This window comes from Lynx rufus, unplaced genomic scaffold, assembly GCF_022079265.1.
Source record: "Lynx rufus isolate CCGP_SWC_20201006 ecotype Redwood Valley unplaced genomic scaffold, mLynRuf1.p SCAF_5, whole genome shotgun sequence".
In the NCBI taxonomy this organism is placed as follows: domain Eukaryota; kingdom Metazoa; phylum Chordata; class Mammalia; order Carnivora; family Felidae; genus Lynx; species Lynx rufus.
In genome coordinates, this window is record NW_025814867.1 from 98,594,149 (window position 1) to 98,618,036 (window position 23,888).

Here is a 23,888-nt window from a genome sequence, read left to right on the forward strand (position 1 = left end):
TCTTAATATTCTATAATTCTTAATATTCTATAATTCTATAATTCTTAATATTCTATAATTCTTAATTAACAAATTATCACTATAGTTATTTTTAATACTTTTGTCTTCTGACCTTTATACTGGAGTTATAAGTGATTCACCCACCACCATTACAATATTAGAGTATTCTGGATTAAACCACACACACACACACACACACACACACACACACACACACACCTTTACCAGTAAATTTTATTGTTTTATAATTTAATATGTTTTCATGTTACTAGTGTCCTTCACTTCAACTTGAAGAAGTCCCTTTAACACTTCTTGTAAGGCTGGGCTATTGGTAATGAACTCTTTCAGCTTTTGTTTGTAAAACTCTTTTATCTCTCCTTCAATTCTGAAGGACACCTTTGCCAGGTAGAGGATTCTTGTTTGGCAGTTTTTTTCTTTCACACTTTGAATACATCATCCCACTATCTCTGGCCTGCTAGATTTCTGGCTGAAAAACTGGCTGACTGTCTTATGGGAGTGCTCTTATATGTAACAAGTTGTTCTTCTCTTGATGCTTTTAAGATTCTCTCCTTGTCTTTTAACTTCTGACAGTTTAATTATGTGTTTTGGTGTGTGTGTCTCTTTAGATTCATTTTGTTTGGTATTCTTTGGGCTTCCTGGATGTGTATGTCTGTTTATCTCCCCAGGTGAGGGAAGTTTTCAGCCAGTATTTCTTTCAATAAGCTTTCTGCTCCTTTCTTCTCGAACCTGTATAATGGAAATATTTGTACCTGTGATGGTGTACCATTAGTGCCTTAAGCGATTCTTTGCTCTGTCTTTATGTTGGCTGATCCTTTCTTCTGCCTGATATAGTCTACTATTGAACCCCTCTATTGAATTTTTTCAGTTCAGTTATTGTATTCTTCAGCCGTATGATTTATGTTTGGGGTTGTTCTTTAAATATATTTTGTATCTCTTGGAGAAATTCTGTCTTTCCTCATACATTGCTCTCCTGACCTCAGTAAGAATCTGTACAACCACTGTTTTGAACTGTCTATTAGGCAAGTCACTTATTTCATTAAGATTGCTTTCTGGAGATTCATCTTGTTCCTTTGTTTGAAAGATATTCCCGTTTCTCTATTTTTCTTGACGCTCTTGGTCTCTGCACATTAGATAAAGCAGCCACCTCTCCTAGTCTTAACAGAGTGGTCTTATGTAGGAGATGAACCTTGTCAGCTTGGCCCAGGTTCTTGGTTGTCTCTCAGACCTCTGTGATCATTCAGTCTGCTGCCTTTGTTCTTAGTTCCCAGTAGTTGAGCCTGTACCAAGACCTGTCAGTGTTCCAAAGGGGAGAATCTCAGTCAGCACCTGGATGCAAGCTGATTAAAAACTGTACCCTCAGGCAGCAGCTGGAAATGTAGGTAACTAAGCCCCTTTGAGAGAAACTATGAGATGTGTCTTTGCCTGCTCCCTCTGCACTGAGCCCAGGTGTGTAGCCACAGGGGGTGAGGGATGCTTCTAAACCCATTTAAAAACTGCTTCTTTGTTACAGTCCTATAGGACCTGTGAATATAAGCTCCATTGGCTTTCAGAGCCGGGCAAACCAGGGTCCCATCCCTCAGGTGGTTGTCATAAATGTTGGGTAACCAGATTGTATCCACACTCCTTCCAGAGAGATGCTGGTGGTCTTGTTTTATCACTGGAGTGAGTTAGAGGGAGAGGACAGGGGAAGGCCCCATCAGACAACTTCAGTCTCTGGGGAAGACTATAGCCAACCCCTGAATGTGTGCTAAATTAGAAACTGGACCCTCAGGAATTAGCTTATAAAGTATGCAATCAAACTCTTTCAGGGAAATACTGGGAGATGGGCGTTTTTGCCTGCTCTCTCAGGGCTGAGCCCCACGGGGATGGCTATAGGGAGTGCTCACACATCCATTAAGAACCATTTCTTGGTTTTGTGTATCTCATGGACACAGGCTCCACTGGCTTTCAGAGCCAGTTTTTTTAGGGGCCCTTCCTTTGGGTTGGTTGTTTTAAAAGTTGAAATACTAGATGTGCAGTCCAAACCCTTCATTCCTCAGAGAGAAGTTCGGAGTTGGGAGTTCCCTTCCTGTTGTATGGTGCAGTGCCAGGGATGGGGTTCAGTCAAGAATGTGTTTCAGCCTTTCCTACCCACTTTGATGTGGGTATTCTCTCATTTACCTGATATGGAAGTCGCTCAGCTAGTTTCTGGACTTCTTTTAGAGGGAAATGCTCCATCTGTGGCTATACACTGAGTGCATCCAAGGGAAGAGGGAAGTCCAGGACCTCCTAGGTCACCATCTTGGTCCTTCCTCAGCAGTTTTACTTTTTAATTTTTCCCAGAAAGAACTAGAGAAGCAGAAGAGAATTAAGAGGAACCAACAGCTGGAAGCAGCAGCTAAAGAACATTATGAAAGAATGTTGCTAAGAAAAAAAGGCATGGAGCCTTGGAAAAGATTGAGAATGCAAAGCAAGCAAAACATTCAGGTATAGTGTCACGAGCTTCCTCCCAAAATTACAAAATGAATAAATAGAATTTTCAAATAGAATAAACCCCCAATTAGGATTGTTTATTTGGTGTTTAAAAGCCAGAAATATTATCCCAGACCTACTATTTGAGTATATGTATTTATTTGGGATAAGAGCTCAGATTTGGTCATCAAAGATGGAGGAAGATTTCTGTAATTGGGTAAGTTGGAAACAAAGTGAGGTTTCTTTGTTTTGTTTTGTTTTTAGTTTTAGAGAGGGAGTGGGGGGGGGAGGGAGAGAGAGAGAGAGAGAGAGAGAGAGAGAGAGAATGAATGAATGAATGAATGCATCCCAAGCAGGCTTCATGCTCAGCATAGAACCCAAAGCAGAGCTCGATCCCACAACCCTGGGATCGGACCTGAGCCAAAATCAAGAGTCAGGCACTCAACTGAGCCACCCAGCTGCCCCAAAATTAGTAAATGTTTTTTATTAAAGACTTTCCAAGTAAGATAAAGAGAGGCCTTTCTCAATTTTAGCCATGTTTTTAACAAAGAGAAAATGACTACCATAAGGAATATTAGTCAGGTTTCTACTTCAATAAAACTGCATAACAAACAGCCCTCAATAATCAGTGGCTTATTTCTTACTCACATGTCTGTGGCCCAGTTGTGGATTACATTCAGATCTCTCCAAAGCCTCTTTCTGGCTTCAGCAGTAATTTAGGCCATGCTTTTACCTGGTAGATGTCTGAGGTACCAAAACTAAACCCAAATATGTACACCAATACAAAGCCTCTGCTTGTATCACATCCACTAACATTTCATTGGCCAAAGTAAGTACCAGAGCCAAACTCACAGTCATTATGGGAGAAAAAGGTTCCTACTTCATTGGGAGGCACTATGATATGACACACAAAAAGTATGGGTGTATAATCCTATTATAGGGACAATAATCTACTCTGCCACACAGAAATACATAAAATCAAATAACATTAAACTTCAAATTTACTCACTACATAGGGCAGGACATTCTAAACTAAATGATCAGAAGCTCAAAATGGATAAAATGTTATTTTCAAAATGCTGTCTAATAATAAGCACAGTAATCTATACTAGTTATGACCACTCTTACACATTTGGCCAGGTTAATACTGAAAAGTAAAACTAGCATTTTTGATTATGAAAACCAAATATAATAAGAGTCCCACAAAATTGAGTAATGCTGTGGGTTATACCTCTGTGCACATGACTTAGGCTGTTTTTTTCCTCCCTACCTAATCTATTCATTCTTCATTCTCTTTGTTCTCTTCCTTTCACACTTTCTTTCTACCTTCCCAAAATGTCCTTCCCACTGTCTTTTCTCTGTCCCTGATTTTTTGCACTCAGCCTCCTTACCAGTGGTTCTGGAACTGTTGAGTATTCCAGACCTGCTGATGAAGTCAGTTTGTGGTGATCAGGCCTGAGGGCAAGAGGATCCATCTGTGCCCTAAGCCATTGCTTTTTGCTTTGGCTTTTTCTTGTAATGAGATAGGAGGGCTGACTCCCTGGTCTTCTGAATGAATGAATCTGGAAATGAAATTTGAAATTCGAATTGAAATTTGCTTCTTACAATATACTACCAAATTATAAGTTGGTTATATCTGATAGTTTGCTATCCAATTGAATTTCTAGTTTTGTTTTACCTGGCTTTTGTATATTTTGGGGAGATTTTCAATTATTAATACACAAATAAAAAGTAGACAGGGAGTGGAAAGACTCACTCTTATATTTTTATAAGCTCTTCTTTTGTCCTAATTTTTTTACTAAACTAAACATCTTGGAGGCTCCTGGGTGGCTCAGTCAGTTAAGTGTCTGACTTCAGCTCAGGTCATGATCTCACAGTCTGTGGGTTTGAGCCCTGCATCGGGCTCTGTGCTGACAGTTCAGAGCCTGGAGCCCTGCTTCAGATTTTGTGTCTCCCTCTCTCTCTCTCTGTTCCTGTCCCGCTCATGCTCTCTCTCTCTCTCAAAAATAGACATTAAAATTTTTTAAAAATTTTAAAAATAAGGTATAAGATTTTGAAATGAAATTGAAATTGAATCTATGGGTGAATAACCAAATGAAAAAAAATTTTTTTTAAGTTTATTTATTGGGGCGCCTGGGTGGCTCCGTTGGTTAAGCATCTGACTCTTAGTTTCAGCTCAGGTCATGATCTCAGTTTCATGAGTTCAAGCCCCATGTCAGGCTCTGTGCTGCCAGTGTAGAGCCTGCTTGGGATTCTCTCTCACTCCCTCTCTGCCCCTCCTCCACTTGCACTGTCTCTCTCTCTCAAAATTAATAAATAAACTTTAAAAAAAGTTTATTATTTTTGAGAGAGAGAGCACAAATAGGGGAAGGGCAGAGAGAGAGATAGGGAGACACAGAATCTGAAGCAGGCTCCAAGCTCTGAGCTGTCAGCACAAAGCCCCAAACTCATAAACTGTGAGATCATAACCTGAGTGGAAGTTGGATGCTTAACCAACTGAGCCACCTAGGTGCCCCCAAATTAATTTTTTTTTAATTTATTAGAATATAAAAATAGGAGTTTGAGTTCAAAAGGACAATTATAGGCTTTAAAAATAGAAAATCCCTAAATAGATTATTAAAAATAATAGTGATAATAAATGAATAATATAAAAACAAGAGGACAAAACATAAGAGACTCTTAAATATGGAGAACAAACAGAGGGTTTCTGGAGGGGTTGTGGGAGGGGGGATGGGCTAAATGGATAAGGGGTATTAAAGAACCTACTCCTAAAATCATTGTTGCACTATATGCTAACTAACTTGGATATAAATTTAAAAATAAATAATTAAAAAATAAATAAAAATAGAAAAGCCCAATTAAAATAAAAATAGGAAAACAGTTCTGAAACCAGTATTTCCAAACTTTTCTGTTCATAAAACCTGTTTTCTTTTCATCTGGAGAACTTCTAAAAATGAACATTCCCTGGTGCCCCCTCCAGGTATTCTCAGTAGGACTGAGTTGTGGGCTGGTATATGTGTCAGGGAATCTGCATTTTTTAAAAGTAGCCCAGGAAATTGAGTGGTCTGAGCACCACATTTTAGGAATCATCTCTGCAGCTTATGACAAGAGTATTAGCTTCCTATTGTTGGTACAACAAATTACCACAACTTTAGTGGCTTAAAACAACCCATATTTATTATCTTAAAATCAGACTTGCAGGGCAAAGGCACGTTCCTTCTGGTGGTTCCAAGGGGTATCTGTTTCCTTGCCTTTTTCACCTTCTAGCAGCCACCTGCATTCTGCTGCCCCCTCCTCAAATCACTCTTCTCTCTTGCTTTCATGTCACATGTCCTGATACTGACCCCTCTCCCCCCCAACCTCTCTCTGACAAGGATACTTAGAATTACATTTAGGGCTCTCCCACATAATCCAGGATAATCTCGTTTAAGATCCTTCACTTAATCACATTTTAAGATTCTTCACTTAATCACATTTGCAAAATCCCTTTTACAATGTAAGGTAACATATTTCCAGGAATCAGGCCACGACTGTTCCTGAGGGGCCATTATTCAGTCTATCACAACAAGACAGTAGAATTTTAGAACATTAGCAGTCCTCTCCATCTCTTTCAATATGTAATAAGAGAACTGAGCCTTAGGAGAGCGGACGTGCTCTAAGTTACACAGCACATTGGTTACAAAGCTAAAGTGTGGCACCCGTTTCTGCCAGAAACCCTGCCCAGGTCTGGCATTCCTTTAAACTGTGTAAGAATCAGAGTATTTGTGTAGACAACAACCACCAGTTGAAACTTAAAAAGTAAAATGAAGTAAAAGAAAAAGTTCTGGAGGACAGTAAAAGGAAGGGTTGCTTCTTTACCCATCAGAGTTGGCTTCCAGAAGAGACAGAAAAAAGAAAGGTCCAGTTCAACAGTTCCTGGCTTGTTTGTAACATGTTTTCATAAGGGTTATTTAGCTTTTCCCTTAAACTCATATATGCTATATGCTATTTATTCCAACATCCATTTTCAGAATTTCCATGGGATTTTCTGATAATCTTTTTCTTCTTGGTTCTCTGTTTTCCCAGAGAATAAAAATCAGGGAGAATAGGAGGCTCCCCTTGCCTTTCGGCTCCCAGGCCAGGATGAGTGAGGACAGGCAGTGGTCTCAAGGGCCACAATGGCCTCCTGGATGGTTATTTTGACCAAGAAATATGACTGTTAGGAGATTCGCTTGGATCATTCACAGTGCTGGATAGCTAGACAAGGCTTGGGAAAATTTCTAATGGTCTGGACAGGATTGAGAGAGAAGGATTTTTCCCTCCTGCCTCTTAAAAGAATGTAACAGTTACCTTTTAAAACCCATAAACTCTGAGTTACATGTTTGTTTTGATAGAATGATGCTCTGAACCTTTTAAGTTGGTAAGACATTAAATTATTCATCATGTTATTTTCCTATCAAATGTTTTTGTGGTTTATTGATAATGTCTAAATTTCAATTCTGGTGACAGCTCATACTATAAAACTAATTGAAAGTATTGGCATTTCTTCAGTTAGATGGTGGTTAAGTACATACTAGAGAAGTTTATTATGGAGTTGCTGTCTAAGCTCCAGGAGAACAAACTGAGAATGTCAGCTACTGACTTCAAAACTCGGTGCAAGTGAAATATGGCTTTGGAGGTTCATTCCATTTCCCTAATAACCAGCCAGTCACTGTGGTCTTTAGGGAGTCATCGCTGAAAGGCTATACATGATGTGAATCTAAAACCCCCATAAAAAAGGGTCAGTAGTCAAAGCTCTTAGGACATAGTCTGAATGTCCTTAGTATTCTTACCTCTACAACTACCTACATGTGTTTTATAGCATCGTTTGCTAAGGTGATTTGTGCTTTCTTAAATGATTAACCATATAAGGAATAATTTCCTTTTCTCATTTAAAAACTTCTCCAGGTGGCAGAAGAACATCACTCTTTGGCTCTACAGAGGAAATGCCTGTTGTCTTGGCTCCAGTATAGTCAGGAAAGCCTGGCTAGGAAGACAGCCTGGGCTGATCAATTTTATTGCCAGATATTGCTTAGGAGAGTTATCCGGAGCTGGCTACAGGTAAGGCCACAGGGAAGGAAGCTTTAAATACATGTCCCTGCTCAGTCCCATGTAAGAAAATCAGATGCAATCCAGATGTCCATAATCATTGTTTTTTCAAGAATATAGAATAGTCAATTCAGTTCCTTGCTTTGAAATGAATATGAAAATGTCAAATCAATTCTTAGTATAAAACATTTCACAGTTTCATAAGCTGTTTATAAAGTGTAATGTATCATTACATCAGCTTTTGTTTTTATACTCATTTCTTGTTTCTTGTCCCATAATTGCTCAAGTGATTTTACTAGAACCCTGCCCCCGTCCCAGGCTTATAATTGTTTCTACACCTCTGGTTCCATTATTGTTTAATACATTGCAAAGGATATTATCTTGGCTGCCATGTTGTCTTTTTCTCCTTCTGCCTCCAGTGTCCTTTCTTCCTTTGTTTTGTGTTTGCTTCAATTCTCTTTTGTACTGCTTATTTGTTCCAATTCTTTATGATATTATTTGTCTCACTGTTATTCCTGTCCTCATCCCTAGTACATGACCGAACTGGAGGAAGACATACGAAAACTGTGTGTACATTTTCTTCAGAAGAAGATGTTCAGGGCCTGGTTTAACGTGGTCAGGGAGGCCAAGACTGATTCCCAGAGCAAGCACAAGATTGCGGTGGAACATAGTGACAGGTGAGGTTCTGATTTCTGAGAAAATTCACTCAGACTTCACAGCTGCTCTGCAATATATTGTTTTATGTTTATTTATTTATTTTGAGAGAGAGAACATTAGCGGGGAAGGGGCAGAGAGAGACAGAATCCCAAGCAGGCTCCACATTGACAGCATGGAGCCCGACTGATGTGGGACTCGATCTCAGGAATGGTGAGATCATGCCCTGAGCCTAAATCAAGAGTCGGACACTCAGGAGCCACCCAGGAGCCCCCCCGCCCTTTTTTTTTTTTTTTTGTATTTTACAGAGAGAAAAACAGCAATCAAGACACGAGTTGGAGGGAGGCAGAGAGAGAGGGAGAGAGAATCTTAAGCACATTCCACACTCAGCATGGAGCCTGACATAGGGATCCATCTCACCACCCTAAGATCATGACCTGAGCTAAAATTAAGAGTCAGATACTTAACCGGCTAAGCCACCCAGGCACCCCTGCTCTGGAGTATATTCTATGCCCAGAATATGTCTGAAAGATGAGGTGGGGGCTAGGAGAGCTGGACACTCGAAGATACCAGAGAAGGGTGAGAGTCCTAGCTTGCCCACTGACTACAAGGATGAAGGCAAGGCAGTGAACTCCTAGAGCTCCAGGGTCCCAGTCTTAAAATGAGGAGGAGGATGCCTGCCCTCTCCACCTCTCTACCTCACAGGGGCTTCCCAGAGGATAAAATGATAGGAAATCCATGAAACACACCTGAGCAAAATGTATCGTATACTTTATTAGTCATATAGGTTTATCTTTTAAGTTCAATTATTTTAACATTTATTGTGAAATATAACACAAATATAGAAAAGTGTGCTTAAATCAATCATACAAATACAGCCTACTGAATTACTGTGAATTGGACACTCGTGTCACCATCACTCAGGTCAAGAAACAGGACATTGCTGGCCCCTACAAATCCCCACGGGCAACTTCCTAATTGCAAGCCCTGCCCTTCCCTCCTAAAGGTAAACTACTCTCCTGACTTTTAAATAATGAGCACATCCTGGGGCACCTGACTGGCTCAATTGGTTGAGCATCCGACTTCAGCTCAGGTCATGATCTTACCATCCATGAGTTTGAGCCCCACGTCGGGCTCTGTGCTGACAGCTGGGAGCCTGGAGCCTGCTTCGGATTCTGTGTCTCCCTCTCTCTCTGCCCCTCCCCTGCTCGCGCTCCATCTTTCTTTCTCTCAAAAATAAACACTGAAAACAAATTTAATAAAAAAAAAACAACAAGCACATCCTTGTGTTTCTTTTCCCTTTGACCTAAGGATGAAGCCTTCAAGGCTATAATTTCATGTTGCCTGGTTTGGAACTTTATATAAGTGAAATCACATTGCCATATTTTTATAATACAGTGATGTTTCATTTAATCCAGTGTCCTTGCAGAATAAGCTATTCTATGTAAGTTTTTTCTTGGTTTTCTACTTTTAGGCATTTTGGATAGAAATGTTCTAAATTTCATTACATACTTCCCTTTGAGAGTAAATTAATGACCTATGTTTTGGTGATCGGTTGTCATTGCTTATGAGCATAATGTGGTGGGCATATATCTCCAAGCTCTGAGGTGGCAAGATTGTTGTGTAGGTAGAAAAGTGACCCTTTCCTCATTACACCCAGATTCATTTTTGGTTGCTTTGTTTTCATTTGTGTGTATGTGCCTATGTGAGTGTCTGGTTTTTATAAAAGTGTTCCTATCTTGTTGCTGCTAGGGTGCCCACCACCAACAAAGCCTGCTCACCCTTGTTTAATTTACAGGTTACTGAAATCTGTGGGCTGGGAAAACCTCAGTAAGTTGATTCTAATTTTGTCTAAAATAAAATAAGCAAAGAGGGGCGCCTGGGTGGCTCGGTCGGTTAAACGTCCGACTTCAGCTCATGTCATGATCTTGTGGTTCATGAGTTTGAGCCCCAAGTCAGGCTCTGTGCTGACAGCACGGAGCCTGCTTTGAACATTTAATTTTTTTTTGACCTTTATTTTTGAGAGAAAGGGAGAGACAGAGCGTGAACAGAGGAGGAGCAGAGAGTTAGGGAGACAGAATCCAAAGCAGGCTCCAGGCTCTGAGCCATCAGCACAGAGCCCAACGCGGGGCTCGAACTCACAAGCTGCGAGATCATGACCTGACTTGAAGTCGGATGCTTAACTGACTGAGCCACCCAAGTGCCCCAGCACAGAGCCTGCTTTGGATTCTTCCTCTCTCTTTGGAGACTCTTTGGAGTCTTCCTCTCTCTCTGTTCCTCCCCTGCTCGCATTCTCTCTCTCTCTCAAAAATAAATAAAAGACTAATAGATAAATAAACTAAACTAAGCTAAAATAAAATAAAATAAAAGTAAGCAATGAAAAAGGGTACTCAGAGGATTTGCCTTTGAATAAACACTTCAGTTTGAAGGTTGAAGTTTCCTCATGTGACCCTGGATAAATAACCTTTTGAAGCCTCCTCATTCCCTGTTTGTAAAATGAGAATAACAACAGAACCAATCTTAGGGAGTTGTTGAGAAGACTAAACAGGCTAACACAGTACCTCACTTAGTGCATGCTTAGCCCCAAATAATAGCTATGTTTTGTTTACTGTCATTATTAATGTGTTGTTATTAAACATCTTGTTTGTCCACTTTTCTTTCTGTTTCTCGGCTGCCATGTACAGACTGAGAGACTTATTGGGGCGGCCGCACAGGACAGCTAAGAGAGGGCTTTCGCACACACCAGAGGGTGGGGTACAGTGTCAGTGTTTCCCTTTTCAGGCAAGGAGACTGAAGCTACAAGCAGGTAGGTAAACTGCCCAAGGCACACAAATAACAAATGGTGGAGCCTGGCCTCTGATTCAGGCTTTCTGACTCCAAACCATTCTCTTCTTGCTATATCCATCTCCTTCCCCAGTTTTCTAATTCAATCTAATTCAATGTAAACTATAAAATATAGTAGTAAAATAGTGGTCCTATTCACTGAATATTCAGTTATGAAATCTATGTGGGAATCCACACATTCAACAAGAAATAAATTCTCAACCAGTGTCTATTTGATATAAAAGCATCGTGGAAAATTCATGGCTTCGCTCTTTGCTCCATTCCCCGGGCACCAGCCCCATGGCCTCCTGGTGTTCCTCAGACAAACCTCACGTCTGCTTCACAGTTTGCACAGCTTTCACATGACCTGGATCAATGCACCTCCCTGACCACCCCATCTCCTGTCTATCCACTGACATGCCCTGTTTTCTTCACAGCACTTGAGACTCTCTGAAATTACATAATTTATTGTTTACACATTTATTGTCTGTCCCTTCCAGCAGTGGAAGGGCCACATCTGGCTCACTACTGTGTTTTCAGTGTGTGACAATGCCCAGTACACGGGTGCACAGTAGATACTTGGTACATAAATGAACGGATTTTCTTACAGGAATGACACTGTAATTTAGTCACGGGTCTTTTAAAAGGACCTTTAACAAGTTGATATTCAAAGTTCTTATTCAATGTTATATGAATGAAAGAATATTGTCTAGAAAAGCTGTGGGTGAAAGAGAAGGAAAGAGAGACATTTGTAAGTGTGAGGCCTCATCTTAAAGTTGCAGTAATTCTGTCAGATGATCCTAATAAGAGCATGAGGTGTAATCTTATATATCTGTATCACTTCTCAATATATTACTTTATAATTACATATAGATTTCTAATTTTATAAATCTGGAATTTTATACTTGGTGGGGATGTCAGCCAGACCTAAGTGTCTCATTATCACTACTTCCTGTGTAGTTCTGCAGTTAGAGCTCAGCTGTATGCCTGTCCAGTGCCTCTCAGATGAACTGGTATATATTTATATTTTTATACTATAGATACTATTCTATTTGTTTTACATATGTGATGGCATTGGATAAATGACATCTCCATGATTAAGCAATTATTGTTATCCTCATTGTTTCATTTTCTTTTAATTCCAGTATAATTAACATATAGTGTTAGTTTCAGATGTACAATATAGTGATTCAACAATTCTATACATTACTCAGGGCTCATAACAATAAGTGCACCCTTAATCCCCTTCACCTGTATTATCCATTCCCATACCCCTCTCCCCTCTGGTAACCACCAGTGCTTTATATTTAAGAGCCTGCAGGAGGGAGCTGTTTGTCTCCTTTTTTCTTTGTTTTGTTTTCCACATGTAAGTGAAATCGTGGTATTTGTCTTTCTCTGACTTATTTCACTTAGCATTATACCCTCTAGATCCATCCATGTTGTTGCAAATGGCAAGATTTCATTCTTTTTTATGGCCTTCATAAATATTTCATCATATATATACCACATCTTCTCTATTCATCTATTGATGGACACTTGTGTTGCTTCCATAATGTGGCTATTGTTTTTTTTTTAATTTTTTTATGTTTCTTTATTTTTGAGACAGAAACAGAGCATGAATGGGGGAGGGGCAGAGAGAGAGGGAGACACAGAATCTGAAGCAGTTCCAGGCTCTGAGCTGTCGGCACAGAGCCCAACACGGGGCTTGAACCCACGAACCGTGAGATGATGACCAGAGCCGAAGTCGGACGCTTAACCAACTGAGCCACCCAGGTGCCCCCATACTGTGGCTATTGTAAATAATGCTGCAATAAACATAGGGGTGCATATAATTTCAAATTAGTGTTTTCACACTTTTGGTAAATACCCAGTAGTGGAATTACTAGATCATAAGGTAGTTCCGTTTTCAATTGTGGTAAGAACCTCCATACTGTTTCCAGTGGTTACACTAGTTTGCATTCCCAACAGTGCACAAGGGTTCCTTTTTTCTCTACATCCTCGCCCATATTTGTTGTTTCTTGGGTTTTCAATTTTAGCCATTCTGACAGGTGTGAGGTGATATTTCATTGTGGTTTGAATTGCATTTTCCTGATAATGAGTGATGCTGAGCATCTTTTAATGTGCCAGTTTCCATCTGTGTGTCTTCTTTGGAGAAATATGTCTTTCATGTCTTCTGTCCATTTTTAAATTGGATTGTTTGTGTGTGTGTGTGTGTGTGTAATTGTATAAGTTCTTTATATATTTTGGGTACTAACCCCTTATTTGATATATCATTTACAAATATCTTCTCCATTCAATAAGTTTTCTTTTTGTTTTGTTGATTGTTTTCTTTGCAGAAGCTTTTTATTTTGATGTAGTCCCAATAGTTTCTTTTTGCTTTTGTTTCCCTTGCCTTAGGAGACATATCTAGAAAAATATTGCTATGGCTGATATCCAAGAAATTACTGCCTGTGCTCTCTTCTAGGATTTTCATGGTTTCAGGACTCACATTTAGGTCTTTAATCCATGTTGAATTTTTGTGTATGGTTTAAGAAAGTGGTCCAGCTTCTTTCTTTTGCATAAACTGTCCAGTTTACCCAATATGTTTATTGAAGAGACTTTTTGCCATTGTATATTCTTGCCTCCTTTGTTGAAGATTAACTGCCCATATAATCATGGGTTTATTTCTGAGTTCTCTATTTTGTTCCATTGATCTGTGTGTCTATTTTTGTGCCAGTTCCATTCTGTTTTGATTTCCACAGCTTTGTAGTATATTTTGAAATCTGGGATTGTGATACCTTCAGTTTTGTTCTTCTTTTTCAAGACTGCTTTGGCTACTCAGTCTTTTGTGGTTCTATACAAATTTTTGGATTATCTGTTCCAGTTTTGTGAAAAATGCTGTTGGTATTTTGATAGGGATTGCATTAAATCTGTTTTGTTCTCCCAATTCATAAACATGGAATATCTTTCCATTTGTTTGTGTAATCTTCAATTTCTTTCATGCATGTTTAGTTTTCAGAGTACAGGTCTTTCACTTCCTTAGTTTATTTCTAGGTATTTTATTATTTTTGGTGCACTTGTAAATGGGATTGTTTTCTTAATTTCTTTCTGCTACTTCATTGTCAGTGTATAGAGATGCAATGGATTTCTGTATATTGAATTTGTATCCTGTGACCTTAATAAATTCATTTATCAGTTCTAGTTTTTTGGTCGGGTCTTGAGGGTTTTCTATAGATAGTATCAATCATCTTCAAATAGTGAAAGTTTTACTTCTTCCTTACCAATTTTGATGTTTTTTATTTCTTTTTCTTATCTGATTGCTGTGACTGATTGCTTTTTCTTGACTGATTGCTGTGTTCAACAATATTATGTTGAACAAAAATGGTGAGAATGGACATCCTTCTCTTATTTCCTGATCTTAAGGGAAAAGCTCTCAGTGTTTCACCACTGAGTATGTTATTTGTGGGTTTTCCATATACGGCCTTTATTACGTTGAAGTATGTTCCCTCTAAACCTACTTTGTTGAGGGTTTTTATCATGAATGAATGTCATACTTTGTCAAGTGCTTTCTCTGCATCTACCAAAATGATCATATGGTTTTTATCCTTTCTCTTAGTGATATGATGTATCACACTGATTTGCACATATTGAACCACCCTTGCATCACTGGAATAAATACCACTTGATTGTGGTGAATGTTTGTTTTAATGTATTGTTGGATTCAGTTTGCTAGTATTTTGAGGATTTTTGTATTTATGTTCATCAGAGATTGGCCTTTAGTTCTCTTTTTTTGTATTGTATTTATCTTGTTTTGGTATGTGTTTAATACTGGCCTCATAAAATGAATTTGGAAGCTTTCTTTCCTCTACTATTTTTTGGAATAGTTTGAGAAGAATAGGTTATCAACTCCTCTTTAAATGTTTGGTCGAACTCACCTGTGAGTTTGTCTGGTCCTGGACATTTGTTTGTTGGGAGTTTTTTACTGATACAATTTCATTGCTGGTAACTGGTCTGTTCAAATTTTCTATGTTTCTAGGAATTTACACATTTCTTGTAGGTTGTCCAATTTGGTGGCATATGGTTTTTCATAGTATTATAATCCTTTGTATTTCTGTGCTATTGGTTGTTATTTCTCCTCTTTCATTTCTGATTTTGAGTCCTCTTTTTTTTTTTTTTTTTTAAATGAGCCTAGGTAATGGTTTATCAATTTTGTTGATCTTTTCAAAGAATGATCTCCTGGTTTCACTGATGTGTTCTGTTGTGTTGTTTCTTGTGTTTTTGTTTTGTGTTTTAGTTTCTATGTCATTTATTTCTGCTCTAGCCTTTCTTATTTCCTTCTGGTTTGGGCTTTGTTTGTTCTTCTTGTTGTAGCTCCCTTATGTGTAAGGTTACGTTGTTTATTTGAGATTTTTCTTGCTTTTTGAAGTACGTCTGTGCTGTATAAACTTCCCTCTCAGAACAGCTCTGGCTACATCCCAAACATTTTGAACCATTCTATTTTCATTTTCATTTGCCTCCATGTATTTTTTGACTTCCTGTTTTATTTCTTCATTGACTCTTTCATTGTTTAGTAGCATGTTATTTAACCTCCATGTATTTGTGGTCTTTCCAGATTTTCTCATGTGGTGGATTTCTAATTTCATGGCGTTGTGGTCAGAAAAGATGCATGGTATGACTTTGATCTTTTTGAATTTGTTGAGACTTGGTTTGTGGCCTAATATCTGATCTGCTCTGGAGAATGTTCCATGTACACTTGAAAAGAATATGTATTCTGCTGTTTTAGGATGGAATGTTCTGAATATATCTGTTAGATCCATCTGGTCCAATATGTCATTCCAAGCTATTGTTTCTTTGATTTTCTGTTTGGATGATCTATCCATTGATAAAAGTGGGGGGTGTTAAGGTCCCCTACTATTATTGTATTACTATTGATTACTTCCTTTATGTTTGTTATTAGCTGCTTTATGTATTTAGGTGTTCTCTTGTTGGGTGCATAATTAATTGTTTTATCTTCTTGTTGGATTGTTCCCTTTATGATTAGGTAGTATGCTTCTTTGTCTCTGCCATAACACATGGTAATTAAAATGGCAAAGAGTAGTGATAAAGAGAGTTTTAAAATCAGCAAAAGAAAAGTTACATTCAAGGAAAACCCCATAAGGCTATCAGCTGATCTTTTAGCAGAAGTATTGCAGACCAGAAGGGAGTGGTATGATACATTCAAAGTGGTAAAAGGAAAAAAATCTACAACTACCAATATTCTATCCAACAAGGCCATCATTCAGAATGGGAGAGATAGAGTTTCCCAGACCAAAACAAAAATTAAAGAAGTTCATCACCACTAAACCAGCCCTACAAGAACTGTTAAAGGGAACTCTTTGAGTGGAAAGGAAAGACCATAAGCAGGAGTAAGAAAAGCAGGTAGCACAAAAGCAGTAAAATTAAGCATATCTATAAAAATCAGTCAAGACAGGCACCTGGATGGCTCAGTCAGTTAAGCATCCAATTTCAGCTGAGGTCATGATCTCATGGTTCGTGAGTTCAAGCCTCGCAGCAGGCGTTCTGCTGTCAGCACAGAGCCTGCTTCAGATCCTGTCTCCCTCTCTCTCTGCCCCTCTCCCGCTCATGCTCTTTCTCAAAAATAATCATTTTTAAAAAATTGGTCAAGAGATTCACAAAATTAAAAAATGTAAAGTATGACACAATATACCTAAACCAAGGTGGGGTAGATAAAAATTTAGTACTTTTATTTTTTTTTTTTTTACTTTTATTCTTTTTAATGTTTATTTTTGAGAGAGACAGAGTATGAATGGGGGAGGGGTACAGAGAGAGTGAGACACAGAATCAGAAGCAGGCTCCAGGCTCTGAGCCCTCAGCACAGAGCTCGATGTGGGGCTTGAACTCAGGACCCATGAGATGATCTGAGCTGAAGTTGGATGCTTAACCGACCGAGCCACCCAGGTTCCCCTTATTTTTATTTTTTAAATTTAATGCTTTTAGAATGGGTTCTAAACTTCAGTGACCATCAATTTAATACAGACTGCTATATGCAGAAGATGTTATATATAAACCTAACAGTAACCACAAATCGATACCTGGTAATAGATATGCAAAAAAGAAAGAGAAATGAATCCAAGTATGTCACTAAAGAAAGCCAGTACACCATGAGAGGAGAGCAAGAGAAGAAAGGAGCAGAGAAGAACTGCAAAAATAACCATGAAACAAGTAACAAAATGGCAATAAGTACATACTTATCCATAATTACTTTTAATGTAATGGACTAAGTGCTCTAATCAAAAGACCTAGGATGGAATGGATAAAAAAGCAAGACCTATCTATATGCTGCCTTTAAGAGACTCATTTCAGACCTAAAGACACTTGCAGATTGAAAATGAGGGGGTGGAGAAACATTTATCATGCAAATGGAAGTGAAAAGAAAGCCAGGGTAGCGATACTTACAGCAGACAAAATATAGTTTATTTTTTGTTGTTTATTTATTTTGAGAGAGAAAGAGAGAGAGCACAAACTGGGGAGGGGTAGACAGAGGAGGAGAGAGAGAGTCCTAAGCAGGCTATGTGCTGTCAGCACAGAGCCCAGCATGGGGCTCAAACTCATGAACCGTGAGATCATGACCTGAGCTGAAATCAAGAGTCAGATGCTTAGCTGACTGAGCCACCCAAGCGCCCAAAATAAACTTTAAAACAAAGACTGTAACAAGTGACAGAGAAGTACTTATATTTCTGATATTGCCTCAGTACTATAGCTCTGAAGCATTTTGGAATGATAGGCCCCTTCATAGGAATAACAGTCACAGACCTACTACACCCCCAGAAATGGGCATATGCACATCTCATACAATGTTACACAAAATGTCAAAGAATCGTGGACCTCACGTTAAGAATTCTTATGTTGGTGACTCACAACACATTTGTTAACACAATACATGCACATGTCATCTATCAAGACATACTTGCCAAGCATAAAAAATGCCTAATAACATGGTGTCTGGCTCCCATAATTCAGCAGAAAATGAAGAGTAGATAGATACATGCTTACATACAGACCATAAATAAGTGCCAAACCAATGATTGTGACCATGTGCTGTAAGAGGAGTTCAGAGGAAAGAAAGATAAATGCAGGCAAAGATAGTCTAGGAAGATTTTTCTCGAGGGGGCAGACCATTTCCATTAGGGCAGAACAGTAGGAGATAAAATGTACAAGTCAGAAAGAGGGAGGGGAGCCAGGAGAAAGATGTGAACAGAGGTAAGAGTCGGAAGACAGGGTCGAGGCCTGGGTGGCCAGACAGCTGAGGACAGTAGATGGAGGACTGGATAGGAGAAGGAAGAAAGCAAATGTAGCTGCACTCCTTGAAGCCTTTTTGTGCTTAACTTCCACCAACAAAAATCACCAATATCAGAAAGAGCAAATAACCATCAGCCACGGAACTAATGGGGACTGTGATGCCTTCTAGGGTTTTGTGACAGAGTCAAGAAGCCAGAATAAATCCCATCTATGCCTCTAGTTGTGAAAATATAAACTCAGCTACTCTGCATTTTTGTTTCCACAACATAACTCTATTTGTAATTCCTTCTACACACCATGCTGTTCTTGCCTCTTTGTCTTTACTCAAGACATGCCGTCTTCTAGAAAAGCCTTTTGTCTGACAAAAACTCCGTTCATTCTCTTTCAAAAATTTCAGATGCTCCTCACCACAAGACTGGTGAGTACCCTGTGCTTATCTGCACCATGGTAGCTCCTCACTGCACTGATCTGTTCACCAGGTTAACTCCCTGTGTGGGCGGAGACCATCTGGCTTACCTTCTCATTCCCAGTGTGCAGGTAGTTGCGTTATCCTAAAAGGCCACTGCAGGTCTCCCTAGCTGCAACATGTGACCCTCCAAAACTGTGATTCCAGAAATTGACATCAGGGTAATCTTTTCTCAACTGAAATTCAAGGCTGTTTTTGTTACTGGAGGTGATGTTACCAGTGGCCTTTTTAAACTATATACAGACACACCTCAGAGATCCTGTGGGTTCCATTCTAGGCCACTGCAATAAAGCAAATATCACAATGAGTCAAATGAATTTTTTAGTTTCCCAGTACTTCTAAAAGTTATGTTTACACTGTAACTATTAAATATGCAATAGAATTCTATGTCTTCAAAAAAATGTACATACCTTATTTAAAAATACTTTATTGCTAAAAAAGGCTGACCATCATCTGAGCTTTTAGGGAGTCATAATCTTTTCCCTGGTAGAGGAACTGCCTCAATGTTAATGATTGCTGGCTGATCAGGGTGGTGGTTGGTGAAGGCCGGGGTGGCTGTAGCAATTTCTTAAGACAACAGTGAAGTTTGCTGCATCAACTGACTCTTCCCCTCCCAAACAATTTCCTCTGTGGCACATGATGCTGTTTGATAGCATTTTACCCACAGTAGAACTTCTTTTAAAATTGGGGTCGATGGCTCAGTCAGTTGAGCATCTGACTTCAGCTCAGGTCCTGATCTCGCGGTTTGGGAGTTTGAGCCCCGCGCTGGGCTCTGTGCTGACAGCTCAGAGCCTGGAGCCTGCTTCAGATTCTGTGTCTCCCTCTCTCTGCAACTCCGCAGCTCACGCGCACTCTCTCTCAAAAATAAGTAAGCATTAAAAAAAATTTTTTTTTAATTGGGGTCGATCTTCTGATCCCCTGCCACTGCTTTATCAACAAAGTTTATGTCTTATTCCAAATCCTTTGTTGTTTCAACAGTCTTCTTGGAATCTTTACAGGGATAGATCCCATCTCAAGAAACCACTTTCTCTGCTTATCCATAAGAAGCAACTCCTCATCCATTAAAGCGTTATATGAGATGGCAGCAATTCAGTCCCATCTTCAGGCTCCACTTGTGATTCTAGTTCTCTTGGTATTTCTACCCCATCTGCAGTTACTTCCTCCACTCAAGTCTTGAACCCCACAAAGTCACCCAAGAGGGTTGGAATCAGCTTCTACCAAACTCCTGCAAATGCTGATATTTTGATCTCTTCCCGTGAATCACAAATGTTCTTAATGACCTCTAGAATAGTGACTCCTTTCCAGAAGGTTAATTTACTTTGCCCAGATCCATCAGAGGAATCACTATCTATGGCAGGTACAGCCCTAAGAAATGTTTATTTTTTGGTTTTTATTTTAGAGAGAGAAAGTGGAAGGGGCAGGGGGAGAGGGAGAATCTTAAGAAGGTTTCACACTCAGCACAGAGCCCGATGCAGGGCTTGATCCCACAACCCTAGGATCATGACCTGAGCCAAAATCAAGAGTTGGATCCTCAACCCGACTGAGCCACCCAGGCGCCCCTAAGAAATATATTTCTTAGGTAATAAGATGTGAAAGTCAAAATTATTCCTTGATCTATGGGCTGCAGAATGGATGTTGTGTTAAGAGGTATGAAAACATTAGTCTCATTGTCCGTCTCCTTCAGAGCTCTTGGGCGACCGAGTGCATTGTCAGCAGTCATATCTTGCCAGGAATCTTTTTTTCTGAGCAATAGATCTCAACAGTGAGTTTAAAATATTCAGTAAACCATGCTGTTAACAGATGTGCTGCCGTCCAGGCTTCGTTGTCCCATTTACAGAGCACAGGCAGAGTGGATTTAGCAGAATTCTTACAGGCCCTAGGGTTCTTGGAATGGTCAGTGAGCACTGGCTTCAACTTCAAGTCACCACTTGCCTTATCTCCTAACGAGAGAGTCAGCCTGTGCTTTGAAGCTCTGAAGCCAGGCACTGACTTCCTCTAAGAAAATCCTGGATGGTGTCTTCTTCCAAAATGAGACTGTTTTATCTACGTTGAAAATCTGTTGTTTAGCATGGCTACCACCTTCATGACTGATCTGAGCTAGACCTTCCAGATAACCTCCTGCAGCTTCTACATCAGCACCTGCTGCTTCACTGTGCACTTTTATGTCATGGAGAGGATTTTCCCCTTAAACCTCAGGAACCACCTTCTGCTAGCTTCCAACTTTTCTTCTGCAGCTTCCTCATCCTTGTCAGCCTAACTAGAATTGAGTTAGGGCCTTACTGTGGCTTAAGCTTTGGCTGAAGAGAATGTCATGGTTGGTGTGATCTTCTATCCAGACTAGTCAGACTTTCTTGTATCAGCAATAAGGCTGTTTTGGTTTCCTAGTATTCCCGTGTTCACTGGAAAAGCATCTTAATTTCAAGAACTTTTCCTTTGCATTCACAACTTGGCTATTTGGCAAAAGGCGCCTAGCTTTTGGCTTCTCTTGGCTTTAGACATGCCTTCCTCACTAAGCTTAATCATTTCTAGCTTCTGATTTGCAGTGAGAGGCATGCGACTCTTCCTTTCACTTGAACACATGGAGGCCAGTTATTAACTGACCTCATTTCAATATTGTTGTGTCTCATGGAATAGGGAGGCCTGAGGTGAAGGAGAGGGATGGGGAAACGGCTAGTCGAGCAGTCAGAACACGCACATTTATCACTTAAGTGTGCTGCCTTGTCTGTGCATGGGTTGTGGTGCCCCAGTTACAATGTTAGTATCAAAGGTCACTGATCCCAGATCACCATAACAAATACTGTGATAATGAAAATGCCTGAAATGTTGTGAGAATAACCAACATGCACCATAGAAACACGAAGTATAAGTAAATGCTATTGGAAAAGCAGAGCCGACTGACTTGGCTCAGTGCAGGGTTGCTGCCATAAACCTTCAGTTTATAAAAAATGCACTATCTGTGAAATGCAATAAAATGAAGTATGCCCATACGTCTAAGTGCCTGGGACTCAGTCTGTGACTGTGGTACTGCACTTGCGTTTCCAGCATCTTTGCCTTGAGGTGTTTAGCTGCTGGAGCCCTCGGTCCACTGGTTCTGTCTTGAGCACAAGGTGCAGGCTGTGACCACATCACCCGGAATGTCTCATGGCCTGCATTTTCAAAGGCCACTGGGTGCTCCACTCAAATGTCACCTCAGAGAGGGTTTCCCTGACCCCTGGATGAAAAATAAAAACCCATCAGTCACTCCATCCTGTTTCACTGCTTAATTTTCTTCATAGCACTTCTCACTGTCTGAATTCCGATTCTGATCTCCGTATTTCTTATATAACATTTTATTCAAAGAATTACTCTTCTACTGATGGAAAGTAAACTTTTCCCTTGGTGTTTTACCTTTTTTTACTTTTTATTTTTAAAGGAGGATTCTCTGGATCACATTTCAGACGTGGAAGAAGTTTGCAAACTCTATGAAAGAGGAAAGAATAAAAGAAGAAAGGCGAAAGCAACTCCGCAGGAAGGTAGCTGAAATTCTCCCGGACTTCCAGATGCCCGCACCACCGTGACTCCCGTGGCAGCAGCAGACGCAGGCCCTCGTGTCCCAGGAGTCCTTGGGAGACGGTGTGCACGCGCAGTGCGGCGTGTGGGATGGCCATCCGCACATATGTGCATATGCCTGCTTTGTGTTCTGTCAAATACTTCTTGGACTGGAGGAATTATCTGGGGAATTTTAACTTCCTTCTTTGACTCTTCTTGGATTGCTAATTCATTAAAGCATTTATCACAGCAGGAGCATTCAGAAGAACAGTCTAAAGTTCAACTGTTCAAACGTATCCTATATATTTTTAGCATCATAAACTTTAAAAGGGGACAAGTGTTTGCTTGCCTGAGTCTTTGAAGGAAAACGTGTCCTTATGGTTTAACATTGGTCGTTGACAAATGTACCTTCGATAGAAATTAAAGGTAGTGAGTATTTGGAAAAGGAGTCACAGGTGCTCAGTTATCTAGAAGGTCAGCATCAGCAACAGACATGCTGCGAGGCCCCATCCTTCTGCCCACCCCTGATGGAAAAGCACGTATCAGACGGACTTCCATGCAGCTGTGGCAAAGGGCCGGCAGCGGACCCTCATTTCAGAGAAACTGCGGCATCGGAGATCCCTCCCTTTGGAGCATCCTGACCAGCGTGAAGGGGATTCCAAAAGCCAACGGCTCCATCAGAAGCAGTCCGGAAGTTTGTTAACGTGTGTGTTCATGCTCACAGCTGCGGCTTCTAGGTAATACACCCGGTCTGTCTTCTAGTCTTCAGCTCAGTTTGATCCACGTACGGAGATACTTCTCTCTGATTCAAAGGAGGATTTACCTTTAAGGTGCAGAAGACTATAAACACTGAAAAATGCTCTCCTGTGGACTGTCTGAATTACGTGCTAGAAAAAAACACTTCCTCACAAACAACAGGTTTACTGTAACAAATCTAAGTATACTAGAGAAGGGCACCCAGTAAAACCAGAAGGCCCCTTGCAGCTCCGAGGTCACTACTGTTGTTTGGTAACTGGAAATTTTAAGCTGGTAAAATAAAACCGCGTTTGCTGTTCAAGAAACCGCTGTTGTCTCTCGCTCCCTAGAAGGGACGTGCCGTTGTGCCACCGGCACAGCCACCCCCATCCTTTGTCTCCGGAACACATGTGAGGATTTACTCAGAACTGACAAAACGCCCTCGACCGAACTTTATTTCTCCTACAGAGTCCCTGTCCCCACACATCCTTTCATGTGAGTATGCAGGTGTCAGCTAAAAACTCTTTTTAAGACCAAGAGGCACCAAAGAAAGTGGGACTGAAACGAACTCGTGCTTAATCTCTTTCCATCCAAATCACCCTCCACCACCCTTGTGTGTGGTGCAGCACAGAACCCTGGTGACCATTAGCACCCAGATGCCAAATATCAACTTTAGGGCAGTGCCAGGCCTGCAGATAAGGAAGGATGAGCCCCTTAAGTCAACATGCCAAGGGCCCAAGTAAATCTCATAAAGCTTAGGTTTTCTCTCTTAAGCGTTCCTTTATTTCTCCTTCACCTCAAGCATCAAATTAGACAGTGAGTCTTTAGCAACCCATATTGTGACTGGGCCAGTGAGGACTTTTTA

At 40.1% G+C, this 23,888-nt stretch overlaps 1 protein-coding gene and 1 long non-coding RNA gene across 3 annotated transcripts in view; one reads left to right on the plus strand and one right to left on the minus strand.

Annotated features, from left to right (window-relative positions):
- Positions 1–23,407, plus strand: part of CCDC191 (coiled-coil domain containing 191) — an 89,457-nt gene extending 66,050 nt beyond the window's left edge. Inside the window, exons 14-17 of one of the 2 annotated variants that reach the window (XM_047099855.1) lie at positions 2,344–2,487; positions 7,399–7,551; positions 8,071–8,216; positions 22,173–23,407. In XM_047099855.1, coding sequence (XP_046955811.1) covers positions 2,344–2,487; positions 7,399–7,551; positions 8,071–8,216; positions 22,173–22,317 — 588 coding nt within the window. In that variant the 3' untranslated portion in view covers positions 22,318–23,407. The remainder of the gene's footprint in view (positions 1–2,343; positions 2,488–7,398; positions 7,552–8,070; positions 8,217–22,172) is intronic. The other variant, XM_047099854.1, reaches the window with a different exon arrangement.
- Positions 134–19,390, minus strand: LOC124526727 (uncharacterized). The gene is made up of 4 exons (XR_006965725.1): positions 18,811–19,390; positions 3,864–4,034; positions 2,182–2,349; positions 134–1,310 (listed from the first exon to the last, which is right to left on the minus strand). It is a non-coding gene; the product is annotated as an uncharacterized LOC124526727 (long non-coding RNA).
- Positions 23,408–23,888: the final 481 nt, after the last annotated feature.